Source organism: Saccopteryx leptura, chromosome 2 (genome assembly GCF_036850995.1).
Source record: "Saccopteryx leptura isolate mSacLep1 chromosome 2, mSacLep1_pri_phased_curated, whole genome shotgun sequence".
Taxonomy (NCBI): Eukaryota; Metazoa; Chordata; class Mammalia; order Chiroptera; family Emballonuridae; genus Saccopteryx; species Saccopteryx leptura.
The window spans coordinates 307,429,060-307,449,402 of NC_089504.1; the positions used below are offsets into that span (position 1 = coordinate 307,429,060).

Consider the following 20,343-nt stretch of genomic DNA (forward strand, 5'->3'; position numbering starts at 1 on the left):
AGATAGTGACGTGAATAAGGAAATGGTAGAAAAGAAAATGGAAACAAGAGCAGCCAGGACTTCACCTAAACCATTGTTCTTTCTTGGACATAGGATCAGTCAACAGGGTCACAGGGAAGATTGGTGTCAGCGCAGGTCTTAACCGTTTTCTCTGAGGCATCACAGGTAGGCAGTAGTTCTCAGTGGGTTTGTGCCAATAACTTTCCTGCAGCAGAGGGGAGAAGAGTGAGGGAATCAACAGAGGACCTTGCGACTTAAAATCTGAACTAAGGTCTTAGACTAAGTTTCACTTCCCCAACATGATGCAGCAAACCCTGTTCGAGAAGAAAGTGGGGACTCAGAAACCCAAAGAAGAGGAAGCATTTCACAGAGTGGGTTAACATATATCTGTTTTCTGGCTAGCGTACTTGTCTAAAGCTTTGTTAGTTTCCTAAGTAACTGATTGAACTTGCCCACCGGCCCTTTGAACAGAGTAGCAGAAGAATTGACCCAATTTTGAGAAGAATTTAATTAGTGAATTGCTTAGTAAATCAAACATTTGGTAATAAATTGGGGAAAAAAACTCAGAGGACTCTACATTCCTTTCTCAGAGATGGCTGCCTCATTCACATTCTGTCCTACCTGCCATGAAAATACCACAGAATGAGATGTTTTGTGAGGTCATAATGTCATCATTACTAAAGTCACCGAGTCAAAGACTTTCAGAAAGGATTGTAAAGGTCCTCCAGGCTAACTATTCATCTGACACCCGTTTCTACCTACACAATATCACTATCAAGCAGTCAATCATCCTATACCTAAAAACCCAGCCTAGTTCATCTTTAAGCAGCTGATAGCTACCTCCCTGCAACTTCTAACTTAAACTCCAAACAGAACAAATCTAGTGTCTCTTCCACAGAGTCCTTAAAGAACCTGGAGAAATCCATCAAGTTTCTCGTAAGCTGTCTCATTCTTCCAGGCTCAACAATGCCAATATTTCTGAAATTTTCTTCATATGACATGGCTTTGGGTTCCTAGTCTCCTGATTTATCCCATTATAACTCATTTGAGAAAGTTACAAGTTATATTCTTCCCAGTATGCGGCAATCTAAAATGAAAACAATTATGTGAGATGTAGCAACTTCAGGACATATCCCATCACCCCATAAAGTCTCTTCTCAGATGTCATGGCCTCTTCCGAGAGCCTACTATCTAAATTATGTCTAAACTACACTATCTAAAGTCACAACTTACACCACTCACACCCTGTACCTTTATCCTGCTTATTGATCACATTTTCATATTGTGTGATTGCTTGCTTATGGTCTTTCTCCCTCACTAGAATGTAACTTCATCTGGGCAGACTTCGGTTTAGTTGCTGAGATATCCCTCCCACCCATAACAGTGCTTGGCACATAGTAGGTGCTCAGCAAATATTTGTTGAATGATTGAAAGAATAAATGAAGTGCCAAACTACTTAATTGACTTCTTTTTCTTTCTCTCAGAATTTTAAAGCCTCTTTTTAAAAATACTTGCTGCTGAATGTGTCCTTTTAACTCTGCACTCATTCTCTTTGAGCATCTCCAGTTGTGAAGAGCAGGCATCTGTCCAAGTTACCTCACCTAACAGGAGCTTTAGTGTAAGAGCACATGAGCCTAGGAAGTAAGACATAGCTAACATCTGACCACTGAAAGAGCAGGACCTTAACAGAGCTAAATCTCATAGCAGAAAAACTGCAATGGGAAGGTTATCTGGAATCCAAGACAGAACTCACTAAAGACCACCGCTGCAGGAGTTTGTGTATCTAGATTCTCCATCATATTATCCACGTCACTCCTACTTCTTCCTACCTGCTTCCTCCTCTCTCTGTTCACGCCTTACCTTACACTGTATACCTTCTGTCTATAGCTTCTTCTTATTCATTTATATTTATTTCCCTGTAACTTCAACCTGCCCCTATTCTATTCTCCTGGTCCCTACACCACCTTCCTTATGGCCTCCCCCTCTGTGTCCTTTCAGCTTTCCTTCCCACAGCCTCAGTCTTCTCCTTCCCCAATTCAGTTCCTTGAATCAAGAATTCGATTAGCTCAGGGTTTTGGGTTGTCAGCAGGTTGGTTGGTTTTGTTTTTGGTTGGTTTGGGGTGGGTGGTGACCAGCACAGGTTACTAATCAGCCTAAGAATTTTGCTTCACTTGATCTGATGTGCTTCTTTGGTCTCAGCAAGAAGCAGAGGACCAGGGCTAGTTATACAAACTAGGACCTCTTAGGGCAGGGGTCCTCAAACTATGGCCCGCGGGCCACATGCGGCCCCCTGAGGCCATTTATCCAGCCCCCACCGCACTTCCGAAAGGGGCACCTCTTTCATTGGTGGTCAGTGAGAGGAGCTCATTGACCATCTCATTAGCCAAAAGCAGGCCCATAGTTCCCATTGAAATACTGGTCAGTTTCTTGATTTAAATTTACTTGTTTTTTATTTTAAATATTGTATTTGTTCCCATTTTGTTTTTTTACTTTAAAATAAGATATATGCAGTGTGCATAGGGATTTGTTCATAGTTTTTTTTATAGTCCGGCCCTCCAACGGTCTGAGGGACAGTGAACTGGCCCCCTGTGTAAAAAGTTTGGGGACCCCTGTCTTAGGGCATCCTTTCCTTCACAAACTGTGGTAGGGTTCATGTCATTTAGAGGGGACTGTGAGGATAGCCATCACAGTAATAGACATGTCTAGTCCACTCTACAAGCTTCCAGCTGGGACCCACAATCTTTTTAAACACACGCTTGGGCAAAAGAATGCCTCTTCAGTGGGTGATCTTGGCTCACAAAAGACTGTCACATTTTTCTGCCAAGGGAAGGAGGGGACACAAAATAAATATTAAAGAAGCATTCTAGATTATTAAGCCACTTCCACCTTCTTGGACTGGTGCCAGATAGCCCCTACAATTACCATGGTACCAGTCATCAATAATCAGAGCCATAACTTTGTCTTATTAATACAATCTGGCTGGTACCACAATTTGCTCCTGAGTATGGTCAGATCCTGCATGTGATCTGGATGACTCGCAAGGGCCAGCTGTTGGAAGAAAGCTCTTCTTGCACTAGGATTACATAATAGAGCTGTATTTCCTTCTCCACCTCAAGCAGAGCAATCCTGGCCCGGGATGCACCCCTCTCTCAGTGCATATCACCACCATACCACCATCGTAAGAAACAACCCGAGTTTACGTTCAAAAGTGCAAATTCTGAAACCACAGACGACAGGCAAATACTAATTCCAAATTCACCACATTCTACTACAAGGACCCACTCCCAGCTTCAAATTAATGAAGATAGTCTTTTGTTTGTACTTTCACCTGTCTCATTTAATTCTTTTTTGATGTATTAGTCCTTCTCTCTCGAGACTATCAAGATCTTTTTTAGATCCTGATTCCTAAATATCTCTTAAATTGATTTTTTTTACTTCCTCTGCTGTTGATTTAGTTCAATTCCTTAGCATCTGTTACCTTGATGATTGTAGAACATCATAACTAATCTTCCTGATTTTTATCTTTCACAAATAATGCACATTTCTCCCCACCTCCAAAAATGGTTTTTCTAGATTAATGCAAATGTGATTGTAATCTTTTATCTCTTGCCATTTATTCTCTTACAACTCCCTAAATGTACCTTACTTTTCCATGACTCCATGGCTTCACCCTTCCCTCTGGTTGGAATAGTCTCCTGTTCTTTTGTCAGGGGTCATGTTTTCAGGAAACCCTCTCTGATTACTCCCTTTATCTCAGCAGAACTACTGTGTTTTTTTTATTGTATGTTTTTGTATCTCCTTTTGTAAATCATCTATCTTGGTATAGTAGAAGGACTTTCATATATCTCCTTCATTGATCTGGCTCTCCTGTTAGACTCCAAGTTCCTTCAAGATAGAAACTGTCCTTTAGTCTTTAAGATTTGGTTCTTAGATTACTCTATGTTCAGTGATTGGTGATCAAATGGAATTTCAACGTCTTTTGTCTATAACACAGTCTCAGACGTCTGGACACTATGACTAATAGTGAATAATAATTCACTAATTCCCTGCTCTGTTTCTCTTCCCTTCTGATACCCAAAAGCAATAGGTAGAAAGCATAATCCCTTTCTCCTTTCCCATTTAGGTATTCGTTTCTGTTCCTGATTCTTCATTTCTCAGTTTATCCTTTAGTACTTTACACTCAACTGGAAAGCCAGTGGCTAGTTTACCCTATGATACTTTATAACCCAAGCTGGTCCAACTCTTTTTCTGTGTCTTTTCCAGGCTCTCCAGATTCTGTCGGTTGAAGCAGATAGCAAAGAATTCAAGGGCAGAGGTTGGGTCCCAAATACCATGTTAACTTAACTTCCCTCTTCAAGCTAAGTCCTAATTCTTTGGAGTCCTTACTTAGGTGCCATTACCTTGACCAGTAAGTCCTGGGGAAAGTATTTCGGTGTGCTGTCCCTTTCTTGTTGATCCAGTGGGCAGGGATGTGGGTTGTTGGTCAGAATCAGCAAGGTCTTATCCTGATCATACTCCATGACTTTCATCACGAAGCTTAACATTTTCCTGTTTCGAGCTATGAATTTCTGCAGGGCAGTGGGCTTCAAAGTCTCATAGAACTGGCGCTAAGCAGACAGATACAAAGGTTTCCAGAGATACAAAGGGAATAGGTCAAGAGAAGATTAACAAATCAGTTGGCTAATCTTCTGACTCTGTGAGGCAGGGACAGAGGCTGGATAGGGGCTGGACAAATCTGCCTTGAAATGTCCTTATCAGAAAAAGTCTGAAGCTCCTTGGTCCTTCCTTCCCTCGGGGCATCCCCAATAACTAGGCTAAGGGGCTGGAGAAATGACATGGAAAGTTTTCAACAACAAAGGGAAAAAGATGACTTCATTCTTCTGAAAGAGTGTAACAATACAGTGGGGCAGACAGAGAAGTCTATGCTAAACCTTGCTGGCCTTCTCTCCAACACTCTCAGGGGCAGAGGGCAGAGATGCCAGGGACCAAATCTCCTTGCTCAGGGAGTTTTGAGGGTGGTGGTGACACCAACATCCCCACCCACCAGTGTTTCCCAACAGGCACAACCACATTACCATGCCCAATAAGCACAATGTGAAAAAGGAAAAGCAGCCACAAAAAGAGGGCATGTCACGTAAGATGCGGTGGGGGAAGAGGCAGACCCACTAAATTGGCTTTTCTGTCAATGGGAGGAAAGCAGAGGGTCTGAGAGGAAGGAAGGCAGGAGAGAATGAAATACTTTGTGACTACTAATAATATTTTCTCAGCTTGAAAATAATATGTCAGCAAAGGGACCACCTTCTTTCCAGTTCCTCCCTCCTCCCTCACCACTCCCTCTCTTCCCAGCACCGCCTCTGGCTCAGTGGCCAAGGACAGCTCCACCTCCTGGTGTAGGAGCATGCGCAGCCAGAGGGAGGCATTTGGGATACTGTGCAGCGGGTCCCTGCCCTATTGCTTCAGCAGGTCCCTGCCCTATTGATGCAGCGTGTGCTGAGGGATCTTGGGGGGAAGACTTTTTCCCACCTACCAGTTTTGGATGGAGTGTGTAATGTTGAAGGTTCTGGAGAACAATTTTTGATTGCCCGATTGGATCAAAAATCTGGAGACAATAATCAAAATTAGTGGTTTTGAGCTGCACCTGTTCTAAACGGCAGCCCATTCCTTACTCTCACTAAACTGTGGTCTCTAGTTTAAGGGCACAGTCCAGTGGTAGTCAACCTGGTCCCTACCGCCCACTAGTGGGCATTCCAGCTTTCATAGTGGGCGGTAGCAGAGCAACCAAAGTATAAATGAAAAGATAGATTTAACTATAGTAAGTTGTTTTATAAAGATTTATTCTGCCAAACTTAGTGAAAATCCGACATAAAGTACTTGGTAAGTAATTATTATTATATGCTTTAACTTGCTGTAACTCTGCTTTATAAATTTTATAAAGTAAAGTTACTTCCCTACTTTATAAATCACTATTACTGTGGAACCGGTGGGCGGTTAGAAATTTTTACTACTAACAGAGATACAAAAGTGGGCGGTAGGTATAAAAAGGTTGACTACCCCTGGGGCACACGATGCTTCGTGTTTTGCACTGTGGGGTTCTGGTATGAGATCTGGGTGCTGAGACAACCTGACAGGAGAGGCTTCTACAGGGAAACGTGGACCAGCTTTATAAAACGTTAGGTGGAGCTGTGAGGAGGTGAGGCAGACAAGGGTAGGATCGGAATTCAGACAGGGACAATCACTCCAAGCGATCACATCTCCTTTGCCTGCCTTTTCCATTTCTGTCTGAGTGACATCAACACAGAAGGCAACCTTTAAGAAGAAAAGCAAGTTACAAAAGGGCGATGACGTAAGGGTTTTGAGTGAAGGGAGTCCTGGGGAAAATTGCCAACAAAGCTGGAGCCGGGAGCCGACAGGCACACAGAGGAAGGGAGCAAGAACATTTTGCATTTTTGAATATTTCCGTGGCACATTCTTCCCAAAATGTCACAAAAAATATAATAATTGAATTTTGGTTACACTTCTGTCTACCACCTGGCATTTTTCTGCTGGCAGTAGTGCTGGTGATTGGCAGATTGAGCATCATGTGTGGTGGCAGAGGTGCTGGCCCACCTGCACCTCCCTCTGCTGACCCCAGCTTGTTGCCCAGCTGTGAGCTTAACCCTAGGTTACCTATGAATGAGTAGATTGAATGGAGGGGAACACAAAGCAAAAAGGGCAGAGTGACCTCCGTCCTGCTTAGCAAACTCAGAAATCACAACAGAAAGGGGACATAATCCTGTATTTGGGCCAGCATTTCTAAAGACTGCCATGACCTCAAGGTAAGATGGCATACAGAAAAAAGGGAACATGCATGTACATGCATGTACATAAAGCAAGCAGGTGAATGGAGAAGAGCAGTGGTGGGATTCAAATAATTTAACAACCGGTTTGCTGCCTTAATGACGACTTTAAGTATAAAAAAATATATACCAAAAGGTGTGGTTTATAATTTCATGCATTTAATACTTAAATCAGAACGATAAAAGAGACATGCAAAACTAGATTATGTTATAGAAAAGTTTTAAAGTATTAATGAAAAAATATTAAATAATACGTGATAAAAAAAAACCAATAAAACTTATCTAAGATATTGCTTCTTGATTGGCATCCTCACAGTGTTTTTCACCTATGGATGGAATGAACATTCCTATGGATGCTTAGAATACGCTGTTGCGTATATGAACGTTAAAAAAGAGTACGGAATGTAAATTTGTGATTTCCACATTGGGTGGCTGCTCAGGCGTCCACCTTAGAGAGAACCCTGATGACAAGTGCCATTTTAATAACTGGTTTGCCAAACTCAACAAAAAATTAGGTATCGGTTCTGCTGAACTGGTGCGAACTTGCTGAATCCCACCACTGGAGAAGAAGGGAGCAATAACAGTGGGACAGCACTGTGGGGTGAGGGCAGGCTGATATTATCAATACACTCCAGAAAGAAAAGGCAAGGAACTGGCCATTCCTGGGGGTTGGGGCAGGGCTGGGAGGAGGGCTAGCAGTCACTCTGCACATTTCTTTAGGAGGGCGGGATGAAATATGGGACGATCCAAGGATGTGATAATTTAATTTTTATTATCTTTTGGAAAACTGAAGTCCCTTTTTCTTAAACAAAAACATATTGTGAAAAACCTACTTCACAGATATGACATATAAAAGACATATTTAGAATCATATAGAAGCCTGGGAAAAATTTATTTTGGGGGGAAAATGTAAAGACTTTTCTAGGTTGGGGGATTTTGTTTGTTTGTTTGTTTTAATGAATTATAGTGGAGAAGGTCTCTGGGCAAAATGTTTTTACCCCTGAATTTTTCTGAGGTAGTGCATTTCTGTTCCAAATTAGTCTCCAGCAGTTGACAAAACCCACAAGAGTGTCCAAATTGGAATATGTTTTAGTTTTGTCGTGTTGAAGAGCAGTATCTCTGACTGATAAAATAAAAGTTGGCCTGGAAAATTCACTTAAATATAATAAACCAAGCTTTTGCTGCAAGAGGTGGTCATGCATTCTAGATTAAGTCAGGATTTAATATTCACTCACACCCTTAAAAAAGGCTTCTGGTCCCTGGGTTTTGCGTCCTGATTTTTTGCTGTTGTGTCCCTGTCTCTTCTTGTCTCTATGTCTCCATTGCCCTCTAGGAGATTGGATCAATTAACCTTGCCTTCTATGTAAACCTTGGCCCTTCTTTGCTTTCTAATGGAAAGTCTGTACAGCACAGCTTATAAAATACTCTATACTCTACGCAACCCCAGAGAAAGATCACAAATGAACATTTGCTCATTCTCTTCCTTACCTCATCACTATCCATGATTCCTTTCTCCGGTTCAACGGACTGAGTTCTAGAAGACTTTGATATGCCAGTCGGGGACCTGAAAAGGGGCAGAATATCCTGTCACTCAGGGGCCTGTGTCCTCCATCTCCTTCAACAAAGTTTGGGGGCCTGACTTAGCAGAGCCCAACTTAGGTGGTCACTAATTGAAAAATGTATGGGGAGTAAAGAGCAGGAGTCATTATCCAGCCTGTGTCATGAGGGGAAACAAAACCTCAGATTGAAGAGGTACGCAAGTGGGACTTCTTGCTACTTTAGTCAATTTCTGCTAAAATAGGAGTTTCAGACCACGAAAGGAAGTGCTTTCGCAGAGCACTTAAGGAACTTCTTTTAGGCATCTGGACCTCATAATACCCTTGAAAACAACCTACTGTTCTAAATGCCTACCTGCCTTGCCTTGTGCACACGGCTCTGCCTGCACCAATGATTAGCCAGTGGTTCCAGAAGAAGGAATATAGTTAGTGGAACTTCACAAATATATTTCCAATTTTTAATGACCAGGTTTGTGTTCCTAACCACACCTAAGCTTCTCTTCCTCGCAGTGAGGTAGTAAAAGTAAGAATCGATGGCAGATATTCTCATACTCTGCTCTCTCACTTGCTTTGCCATCACCCAGCCAGATATCAACTCCCTTTGTGGGAAAGAGGGCAAGGAGCAGAAGTTGCAATTTTTAGTAATAAAGTATATAACTCACAAAAATGAGGGGATATTTCAAAATGAATGTGAAGTGATAAAAAAATCCCCTAAGTTTTGTGAGCAGTTCATTTTGGGTTCCTGGACTAAGTCTTACTAAACAATTTACTTGCTGAACAGAGTGAAAGATGGTCAAGCAGTGAGACTGGGCTAAAATGAGAAGCCTGCTTCCTCCTTGCAGATAGTTCCATTTGGGGGATTACGCTAGTTCATATTAAGTAGGATCCTAAGATGACCTCAAGTAGGCCTCAGTTTTCTACAAATGTGGGTAGCAGAATAAGGACCAAAATAAAAGAAGTAGAAATAGTCAAGTTATGTAGTTGGTAGGTCCACTCGCTATAGCATGGTACAAATAATCCAAAATCCAAAATCAGGTCCCATTCAAGGATGGCTTACTTCCATCCCAGACCAAAGGTCTTAAAAACAGTCCCATGGGGAGCAGGTGACACATTGTGGACAGACCGAAAAAATTCATCCCCACTTGACATCTTAAAGTTTGTGCCCTTTTGATGTGTCTTATTACTTTAAGTTATCTAACAATACTATATTTTAATTTTTATTGTACCACTTTCAAAATAATTCTTTGGTATCTAAAAGGCAGCACTGCATTCTAGATATTGTCTTCAAGGTCAACTGAAGGCACAGAGCTGCATGAGAAATGCTTGCTCGGACAGCTCAGGGCTTCTCCTTTGGCAAAGCTACTCCAGCTGCTGCAGGAAACACAGACCGAGGTCTGGTGTTTGATCTGAGGACAGTCGGTGAATTGAAACAATTTTAATGAGTGACTGGCACTGTTCAAAGTGCTATGGGCTACAAAATAAGTTGATACAAGATGGTACTTATAACGTAGTAGGGCAAACAAGACTACACACTTGGCATGTCTCCTTCGGCCCATTGTTGTTCACTGCTCAGTTGGCCAACCTAAAGCAGTTATTCACCCAGAAGCCAAACTCAGTGCCTCTAAATGGCCCACGTTCTGCAGGGGTTCAATTCAATCCAAGCATTGTGTCCTCAGCACACACTGTGTATCCATCCCCGTTCTTGATCCTGTATGGGAAATGAGAGAAGACTGATAGGTCCTGTTATGAATGCAGAAAGTGCACAAGACATGCTGATCCTTGCCCTCAAGAACTTAAGTTTAACTTGTAAATGGGGACATAGGGGAGGGAGTAATTGTTAAATCTGAAACAAGAATGAAAATCTCTTGGGGCCTCAATTTCCTCATCTGTAAAAGTGGGGAGAGTTAACCAAGTGATTTTAAAGTGTTGTTCTAATTCCATGATATTGGTGAGGTTTACCTACATAAAGACCTGAAGTAAAATTAATTCGTATGTCAGTAATGGGAGCAAGCTGGAGGAGCCAGACATCTCCTCTTAAACAACGATGTTTGTCCATAGATCAGGCCTGACAAGCTGAGCAAAGCGTGTGTGTATATTGGTAGGGAACAACAGGGAGTTGTTATATTTTAATAAATAGAATTAGGTGCAAAGAGTTGACCTACCATTTAGAGAAAAGACAGGTTAGTGATACTTGGCAGGAAGATGTTTCCCAAAGGATGTGGAGATTGAGCTGGGCCTTGCAGGGTGGTTTGTGAAGCAGCCTAACTGGAAGATTATTTATTTTTGTTGTTGTTTGAAGTAGTTACTATTAAGACTTACAATGGGTCTGGCCTATGGTGGCACAGTGGATAGAGCGTTGACCTGAAACCCTAAGGTTGCTGGTTCTGATCAAGGCACATACGAGAAGCAATCAATGAACAACTAAAGTGAAGCAACTATGATCTCGCTCCCTCTCTCTCAAATCAATAAATAAAATCTTAAAAAAAAAAAAGACTTAGGATGGGATCAGATTTTGGAGACCTGAACTATTAAGTAGGACCTTGATAAGGTCTATTAGTTCAAGCTTCTATAAAGTTCATGGATTTGGAGGAAAGATGTCTGTTAGTGTTGATAGTGTCAATAGGTGATTGTTTAGAGTTTTATCTGGTATGACTGTCTAGACAGGAATCTTAAAGATGATTGTCTAAAGTTTATGATTAAACTGAGCTGAACTCTGAAAGTTCCCTTCCAGGGAAATAGACTCATGAGCTTTTTGCCTTTTCCTCACATTTAGTTTTTTCAGTTCATGTATATGTTAATACTGAAATAAATAGGAGCCATCAAATTGGAAGGTACACATGTTATGCCACTTGTCTGCCACCCAGGGTAGAAAACAAATATCACACAAACACAAAAACGACATAAAAAATAAGAATGGAAAGAGCTGGTATACAATACCTTAAATGACATCAGTATTTCCTGCTTCAGGGAGGAAGGGGAAATTCCTTGACGTGGAAACTTTCCATTTTGAAAATACTTCAATGATTCTTTTCTTGATTCTGGAGGGAACAAAGGGGACTTGTGATGGACAGGCAATCTAGAATGCTGATTTGTTCTATGTTGGAATCAGAGAATAAAAAGCACATACAAAATCTACTCCAAATTTTTTTCCCCTAACCTGTGACTTTCCTATACACACACACACACACACACACACACACACACACACACAGCAACTTTTTCCCCATATCTTCATCAATCTTTATCTTGCCAATGTTTTCACTGTATTCTTCCCACATGGTGAGCCTCCCCGTACTTAAAACACTCTCTCACCCTTTTCTAACCATTTGAATCTTCTTCTTTCATTATGTGACTACTCAGGTCTTTCCTCTTCAGAGAAGACGTTCCAGATCAATTTAATGCAAACTTCTAGCCTACGGTCATTGTTTTTTGTGCATGAAATCATACAGAATCTTGCAGTTCTGCCTACATTTTTCTTATGTGTAGCTATTGTTTTTGCCTCCTAGGCAGTAAGCTCTTTGAAAATAGAAAATGTGAATTTTATACATATTTCTTTCCCCTATATACAATATGTTTTGTATAGGAGGAATTCAAAGCCAATATTTGTTTATGTCAACATATTTACTGAAAATTTGTGATGTGTAAAACCCTAGCCTAGTTAATGGGAACCAAACTTAAATTGGACATAGTCAAGGAGCTTACAGTTTAGCCAGGAAAGAGTTGAGTGCAACAGGTTGCAATGCCTATATTAGAGAGAAGTTCAGACGCTATCAGAGCACAGAGAAAGAACACTTAGCCCAAATGAGAAGGGACTAGGAGAGATGTGGAACTAAGACTTAGCCTGGAAAGATCAGTATGAGTTAAGCAGGTAAAAAGAAGAGAAAATGGGTATTTGAGAAAGAGGAAGCAAAAACATGAAACTAAAACAAAGCATGGCTTGTTTAGGGGAATTGCAAATAAATTCAGTGTGCTTGGAACATAAGATTTAACAGAAAGGTCGCAAGAGATAAGACTGGAGAGGTAGCCAGGATCCAAATCCTAGAGTGAAGTTCTTGATAGAAGCTGCGGGTTATTCTAACAGCAATGAAAAACTATCAAGCAATTTTAACTAAGAAGATTAAGTAAAAAAATATATATTTTAGGAATATAAAAATGATAGCAGTGTGAACTATATATTGTAAAGTTACAAGAAATAGAGATTGGAAAGGTGCAGAGATCTTGGAGGAGGCTATGGCGGTACCGAGAAAGGGTTGGGAAATTTTAAGACTCTGTAGCGCTCATGGGGGAGACCTGAAGATGGCAGTGGAGTAGGCAGACACACAGACTCCCAGCTTTCACCACCAAACTGGAATACAAATCAATTTAGGAACAATCAGCATGAAAAACCAACTCTGGACTACAAGAACAGCTTTCAAAAACCAAGGAGCAAAGAAGAAGCCACAACAAACCTGGTAGAGAGCGCCTGAATCTCCCCTGCTTACAGAAATGGATGGGAGGGGTGAGGCTGAGAGCCCAGAGGGGCTCTCACTCCAGGGAAAAGAGCAGAAAATACTGCTCACAGTCACTTACCTGACGACCAGGGAGCAAGGTGTGTTGAAAGGACTGGCTTATCTTCCAAGTGGAAAGGGGAGAGAGAGGGACAGATGGTGAGGGGAAGAGGAATGCAGAGGACGACCTAAAAAGCTGTCTCATCCAGTGCTGGAGGAGGCCATAGCTGGGGGAGGGACTGATACTTCCACAAAACAAAAGACTAAATTGCTTCTGGATCACAGATCTCCAGACATCTCTCCAGTTCCAAGCAGCACAACAAGACACAGCTGAAAACAAGAAGTGGGAAGGAGGGGCAGTAACTCAGGTCTCCATGGAGATCTGAGATACACCTCCCCCTACTGAAGCTGAGAAAACACCCTGCCCCCAGAGAGATTAATTGGTAGAAGAGGCCTTCAGAGTCTCAGGTTACACCCACCACATTACTGGATACAGTTTCAAGGAAGCCCCCTGCTGAAATAAGTAAACAAGACTATCACCTGTTAAGAAAACAAACAAGACTTTAAAGTGGCCCAAATCCGAAAGTGGATTAAAAATAGCTGATGCCAACCCAAGAAGACCTAGAAATAACACAATTGGAAACTGAAGGCAGACAACACCAAGCCTAGACTCAACCAGCTCTACAAACAAAACACCCAAACACCCAGACACAATGAGAAGACAAAGAAGTGCAATCCAAATGAAACCACAAGAGAAACCTTCAGGAGATGAACTGAGTGATATGGAAATAACCAAACTTCCTGATGCGGAGTTCAAAATAATGATTGTAAGGATGCTTAGGGATCTTAGAACAACATGGATGGTCATTACGAACACCTAAATAAAGAAATAGCAGAGACCTGAAGATGGCAGCAGAGTAGGCAGACGCACAGACTTTCAGTTCACACCACTGAACTGGATTATAACTTAATATATGAACAATCAGAGTGAAAAAACAAACCAAATCTGGACTACAAGAACAGCTTTCAAAAACCAGGGAGCAAAGAAGAAGCCACAACAAACCTGGTAGGGAGTGCCTGAATCTCCCCTGCTTACAGGAATGGGGGGGGGGGTGAGGCTGGGCTCTCACTCCAAGGAAAAGACCAGTAACTACTGCTCACAGCCACTTGCCTGGTGACCAGGTAACAAGTGTGTTGAAAGGGCTCGCTTGTCTTCCAAAAAGAAAGAGAGAGAGAAAGATGGATGGTGAGGGGGAGAGGAATATAGGTGATGACATGAAAAGCTGACTCATTCAGTGCTGGAGGTGGCCATAACTGGGAGAGGGGCTGATCCTTCCACAAAGCAAAATACAAAAGTACTTCCAGGTCACAGAGATACAGACATCTCTCCAGCTCCAATCAGTGCAACAAGACACAGCTGAAAACAAAAAGTGGGAAGGAGGGGCAGTAACTCAGGTCTCCATGGAGATCTGAGATACACCTCCCCCTACTGAGGCTGAGAAAGCAACCCACCCCCAAAGAGATTAACTGGCAGAAGAGGATTTCAGAGCCTCAGGTCACACCCACCGCATTCCTGGATACAGTTTCAAATAAGCCCCCTGCTGAGATCAGCAAACAAGACAATCACCTGTTAAGAAAACAAACAAATCAAGACTTCAAAGCAGCCCAAATCCTAAAGTGGATTAAAATAATAATAATGGCTGATGCCAACTCAAGAAGACTTAGAAACAACACAAGTAAAAAGTGGAGGCAGACAGCACCAAGCCTAGACTCAACCAGCTCTACAAACAAAACACCCAAACACCCAGACACAATGAGAAGACAAAGAAGTGCAATCCAAATGAAACCACAAGAGAAACCTTCAGGAAATGAACTGAGTGATATGGAAATAATCAAACTTCCGGATGCAGAGTTTAAAATAATGATTGTAATGATGCTTAGGGAACTTAGAACAACAATGGATGGTCATCACGAACACCTAAATAAAAAAATAGAAAGTATAAAAAAGGATATTGAAATATTAAAAAAGAATCAGTGGGAGATGATAAATACAATATCAGAAATGAAGAATACAATGGAAGGAATTAAAACAGAATGGATGGAGCTCAGGATCAAATCAGTGAGTTGGAGGACAACTGGAATGAAGGCATGAAAGCAGAGAAGAAAAAAGAAAAGAGACTCAAAAAGTCTGAGAAAACTCTTAGAGAGCTCTGTGACAACATAAAGAGAAATAACATCCGCATCATAGGGGTTCCTGAAGAAGAAGAGAAAGAACAAGGAATAGAGGCTTTGTTCAATCATATCATAGCTGAAAACTTCCCTAAATTAATGCAGGAGAAACTCTCACAAATTCAAGAAGCACAGAGAACTCCACTAAAAAGAAACCCAAAGAAACCTACACCAAGACACATCAATTAAAATACCAAAGCTAAGTGATAAAGAGAAAATATTAAAAGCTGCGAGAGAAAAAAAGGCTACACCTACAAAGGAGCCCCCATAAGGATGACATCAGACTTCTCAACAGAAACACTTGAAGCCAGAAGGGAATGGCAAGAAATATTCAAAGTAATGCAGAACAAGAACCTACAACCAAGACTACTTCATCCAGCAAGGCTATCATTTAAAATTGAAGGAGAAATAAAAAGTTTCCCAGACAAAAAAAAAACAAAAAAAAAACCCTCAAGGAATTCATTACAACCAAACCAATGCTGCAGGAAATGTTAAGGGGCATGGTGTAAACAGATCAAAGTGGGAAAACATATAGCAAAAGAGGAATACAGCTTTAAAGAATAAAATGGCAATAAACAACTACATATCAATAATAACCTTAAATGTAAATGGATTAAATGATCCAATCAAAAGACAGGGTAGCTGCATGGATAAGAAAACAGGACCCGTACATATGCTGTCTACAAGAGACACTCCTTAAAACAAAAGATGCACATAGGTTGAAGGTAAAAGTATGGAAAAAAACACTTCATGCAAATGGGAATGAAAAAAAAGCTGGGGTAGCAATACTTATATCAGACAAAATGGACTTTAAAACAAAGAATATAGTAAGAGATAAAGAAGGCCAGTACATAATATTAAAGGGAGCAATCCAACAGGAAGATATGACTATTATAAATAACTACACACCTAATATTGGAGCACCTAAATATATAAAGCAGACTTTGAAGAAAATAATGAGCAAGATCAACAGCAACACTATAATAGTAGGGGATTTCAATATCCCACTAACATCACTAGATAGATCCTCAAGAAAGAAAATTAACAAAGAAACAGCAGACTTAAAGGACACACTAGATCAACTCGATTTAATAGATATCTACAGAACCTTTCACCCTAAAGCAGCAGAATATACATTCTTTTCAAGTGCTCATGGTACATTCTCTAGGATAGACCACATGTTAGGGCACAAAAGTAGTCTCAACAAATTTAAGAAGATTGAAATCATATCAAGCACTTTCTCTGATTACAATGGCATGAAACTAGAAATCAACCACAACAGAAAAGCTCAAAAATTCTCAAACACGTGGAAACTAAATAGCAGGTTGTTAAATAACGAATGGATTAAGAATGAGATCAAAGAAGAAATAAAAAAATTTCTAGAAACGAATGATAATGAGCATACAACAACTCAAAATTTATGGGACACAGCAAAAGCAGTACTGAGAAGGAAGTTCATAGCACTACAGGCACAGTTTAAGAAACTAGAAAAAGCTCAATTAAACAACTTAACCCTGCATCTAAAAGAACTAGAAAAAGAACAGCAAGTAAAGCCTAAATGTAGTAGAAGGAAGGAAATAATAAAGATCAGAGCAGAAATAAATGACATAGAGGCAAAAGAAACAATACAGAGGATCAATGAAACTAGGAGCTGGTTTTTTGAAAAGGTAAACAAGATTGATGAACCTTTAACTAGACTCACCAAGAAAAAGAGAGAGAGGACTCAAATAAATAAAATTAGAAATGAGAGGGGAGAAATAACAACTGACACAACAGAAATACAAAGGATTGTAAGAAAATACTATGAAGAACTGTATGCCAAAAAACTAGACAATCTAGATGAAATGGGCAACTTCCTTAAAACATACAATCTTCCAAAAATCAATCTGAAAGAATCAGAAAACCTAAACAGACTGATTACACCAAATGAGTTCAAAACAGTTATCAAAAAACTCCCAACAAAGAAAAGTCCTGGGCCAGATGGCTTCTACCAAATATTCAAAGAAGAACTAACTCCTATCCTTCTCAAGCTATTTCAAAAAATTCAAGAGGAAGGAAGACTTCCAAGCTCCTTTTATGAGGAAAGCATAATTCTGATTCCAAAACCAGGCAAAGACAGCACAAAGAAAGAAAATTATAGGCCAATATCCCTGATGAATATAGATGCTAAAATCCTCAACAAAATATTAGCAAACTGGATCCAACAATATATAGAAAAAATCATACACCATGATCAAGTGGGATTTATTCTGGGGAGGCAAGGCTGGTACAATATTCACAAATCTATCAATGTTATTCATCACATAAACAAAATGAAGGAGAAAAACCACATGATAATTTCAATAGCTGCAGAAAAGGCATTTGATAAAATCCAGCACCCGTTCATGATCAAAACTCTCAGCAAAGTGGGAATACAGGGAACATACCTCAACATGACAAAAGCCATCTATGACAAACCCACAGCCAACATCATACTCAATGGGCAAAAATTAAAAGCAATCCCCTTAAGATCAGGAACAAGGCAGGGGTGCCCCCTTTCACCACTCTTATTCAACATAGTCCTGGAAGTCCTAGCCACAGCAATCATACACGAAGAAGAAATAGAAGGCATTCAAGTTGGAAAAGAAGAAGTAAAGCTATCATTACTTGCAGATGATATGATATTGTATGTAGAAAATCCTAAAGTCTCAGTCAAAAACCTACTGGACCTGATAAATGAATTCAGCAAGGTGGCAGGATATAAAATTAATACTCAGAAATCAGAGGCATTTTTATACACCAACAATGAACAGTCAGAAAGAGAAATTAAGGAAACAACACCCTTCACTATTACAACCAAAAAAAATTAAGTACCTAGGAGTACATTTAACCAAGGAGACTAAAGACTTGTACTTGGAAAATTATAAAACATTGATAAAAGAAATCAAGGAAGATACAAACGTGGAAGCATATACCATGCTCATGGTTAGGAAGAATAAACATCATTAAAATGCCTATATTACCCAAAGTAATTTATAAATTCATTGCAATACCAATTAAAATACCAATGACATACTTTAAAGATATAGATCACATATTCCAAAAATTTATATGGAACCAAAAGAGAACACGAATAGCCTCAGCAATCTTAAAAAAGAAGAATAAAGTGGGAAGGATCACACTTTCTGATATCAAGCTATACTACAAGGCCATTGTACTCAAAACAGCCTGGTACTGGCATAAGAACAGGCATATAGATCAATAGAACAGAACAGAGAACCCAGAAATAAACCCACAGCTCTATGGACAACTGATATTTGACAAAGGAGGTAAGAGCATACAATGGAGTAAAGACAGCCTCTTCAACAAATGGTGTTGGGAAAATTGGACAGCAACCTGCAAAAAAATGAAACCAGACCACCAACTTACACCACTCACAAAAATAAACTTAAAATAGATAAAAGACTTAAATGTAAGGCGTGAAACCATAAGCATCTTAGAAGAAAACATAGGCAGTAAGCTCTCCGACATCTTTCGCAGCAATATATTTGCTGATTTATCTCCACGGGCAAGGGAAATAAAAGACAGGATAAACAAATGGGACTATATTAAACTAAAAAGCTTTTGCACAGCCAAAGACAATAAGAACAGAATAAAAAGACAAACTGCAAAATGTGAGAACATATTTGACAGTACGTCTGATAAGGGGTTAATAACCAAAATTTATAAAGAACTTGTGGCCCTGACCAGTTGGCTCAGTGGTAGAGCATCGGCCTGGCGTGCAGAAGTCCCGGGTTCGATTCCCGGCCAGGGCACACAGGAGAAGCGCCCATCTGCTTCTCCACCCTCTCCCTTTCCTTCCTCTCTGTCTCTCTGTTCCCCTCCTGCAGCCAAGGCTCCATTGGAGCAAAGTTTCCCGGGTGCTGAGGATGGCTCTGTGGCCTCTGCCTCAGGTGCTAGAATGGCTCTGATTGCGGCAGAGCGATGCCCCAAGATGGGCAGAGCATCGCCCCCTGGTGGGCGTGCCAGGTGGATCCTGGTCGGGCACATGCGGGAGTCTGTCTGACTGCCTCCCCATTTCTGGCTTTAGAAAAATACAAGAAAAAAAAAAAGAACTTTTAAATCTCAACCCAGAAAGACAAAAATCCAATCAAAAAATGGGCAAAAGAAATGAATAGACACTTCTCCAAAGAGGACATACAGATGGTCAATAGGCATATGAAAAAATGCTCAACATCACTAATCATTAGAGAAATGCAAATTAAAACCATAATGAGATATCACCTCACACCAGTCTGAATGGCGCTCATCAACAAAACAACACAGAATAAGTGCTGGCGAGGATGTGGAGAAAAGGGAACCCTCCTGCACTGCTGATGGGAATGCAGACTGGTGCAGCCGCTGTGGAAAACAGTCTCGAGATTCCTCAAGACTGAAATCAGTTGAAAATCGAACTGCCTTTTGACCCAGCTATCCCACTTTTAGGAATATGCCCCAAGAACATCATAGACCTGCTCCAAAAGGAGAAATGCACCCCCATGTTTATGGCAGCATTGTTCATAATAGCAAAGATGTGGAAACAGCCCAAGTATCCGTCAGAGGATGAGTGGATTAAAAAGCTTTGGTACATATATACTATGGAATACTACTCAGCCATAAGAAATGATGACATCGGATCATTTACAATAACATGGATGGACCTTGGTAACATTATACGGAGTGAAATAAGTAAATCAGAAAAAACTAAGAACTATATGAATCCATACATAGATAGGACATAAAAATGAGACTCAGAGACATGGACAAGAATGTGATGGTAACGGGGTTGGGGGAGTTGTGGGGGGGGGATGGGGCGAGGAAGGAGAGAGAGGGGGTGGGGCAAGGGGAGGAGCACAGAGAAAACCAGATAGAAGGTGAGGGAAGACAACTGGACTTTGGGTGAGGGGTATACAGCATAATCAAATGTCAAAATTATCTGGAGATGTTTTCTTTCAACATATGTACCCTGATTTATCAATGTCACTGCATTAAATTTAATAATAATAATAATAAAAATTTTCTGTCTAAATCATAATAAAAAAGAATCTGTAGTGCTCACAAATCTGTGCTGCTAATACCTGTTGTCTAGCCTGGTGAGGCTTATTCAGAAATGGCCAATCAGCCCTGGCCAGGTAGTTCAGGGGATTAGAGCATCATCCCAATAGCACAAGGTTGTAGATTTGACCTCTGGTCAGGGCACAGAGAATCAACCGATGA

General features: G+C 40.6%; 1 protein-coding gene across 1 annotated transcript in view; it reads right to left on the reverse strand.

Moving 5' to 3' along the window:
• The window catches only part of TSGA13 (testis specific 13), an 81,632-nt gene that overhangs the window by 4,026 nt on the left and 57,263 nt on the right, over positions 1 to 20,343 (reverse strand). The window contains exons 3-7 of the mRNA XM_066364237.1: positions 8,882 to 8,991; positions 8,325 to 8,400; positions 5,528 to 5,599; positions 4,387 to 4,607; positions 66 to 200 (exon numbers count right to left, since the gene is read on the reverse strand). Of these exons, the coding sequence (XP_066220334.1) occupies positions 66 to 200; positions 4,387 to 4,607; positions 5,528 to 5,599; positions 8,325 to 8,400; positions 8,882 to 8,991 (614 nt within the window). The remainder of the gene's footprint in view (positions 1 to 65; positions 201 to 4,386; positions 4,608 to 5,527; positions 5,600 to 8,324; positions 8,401 to 8,881; positions 8,992 to 20,343) is intronic.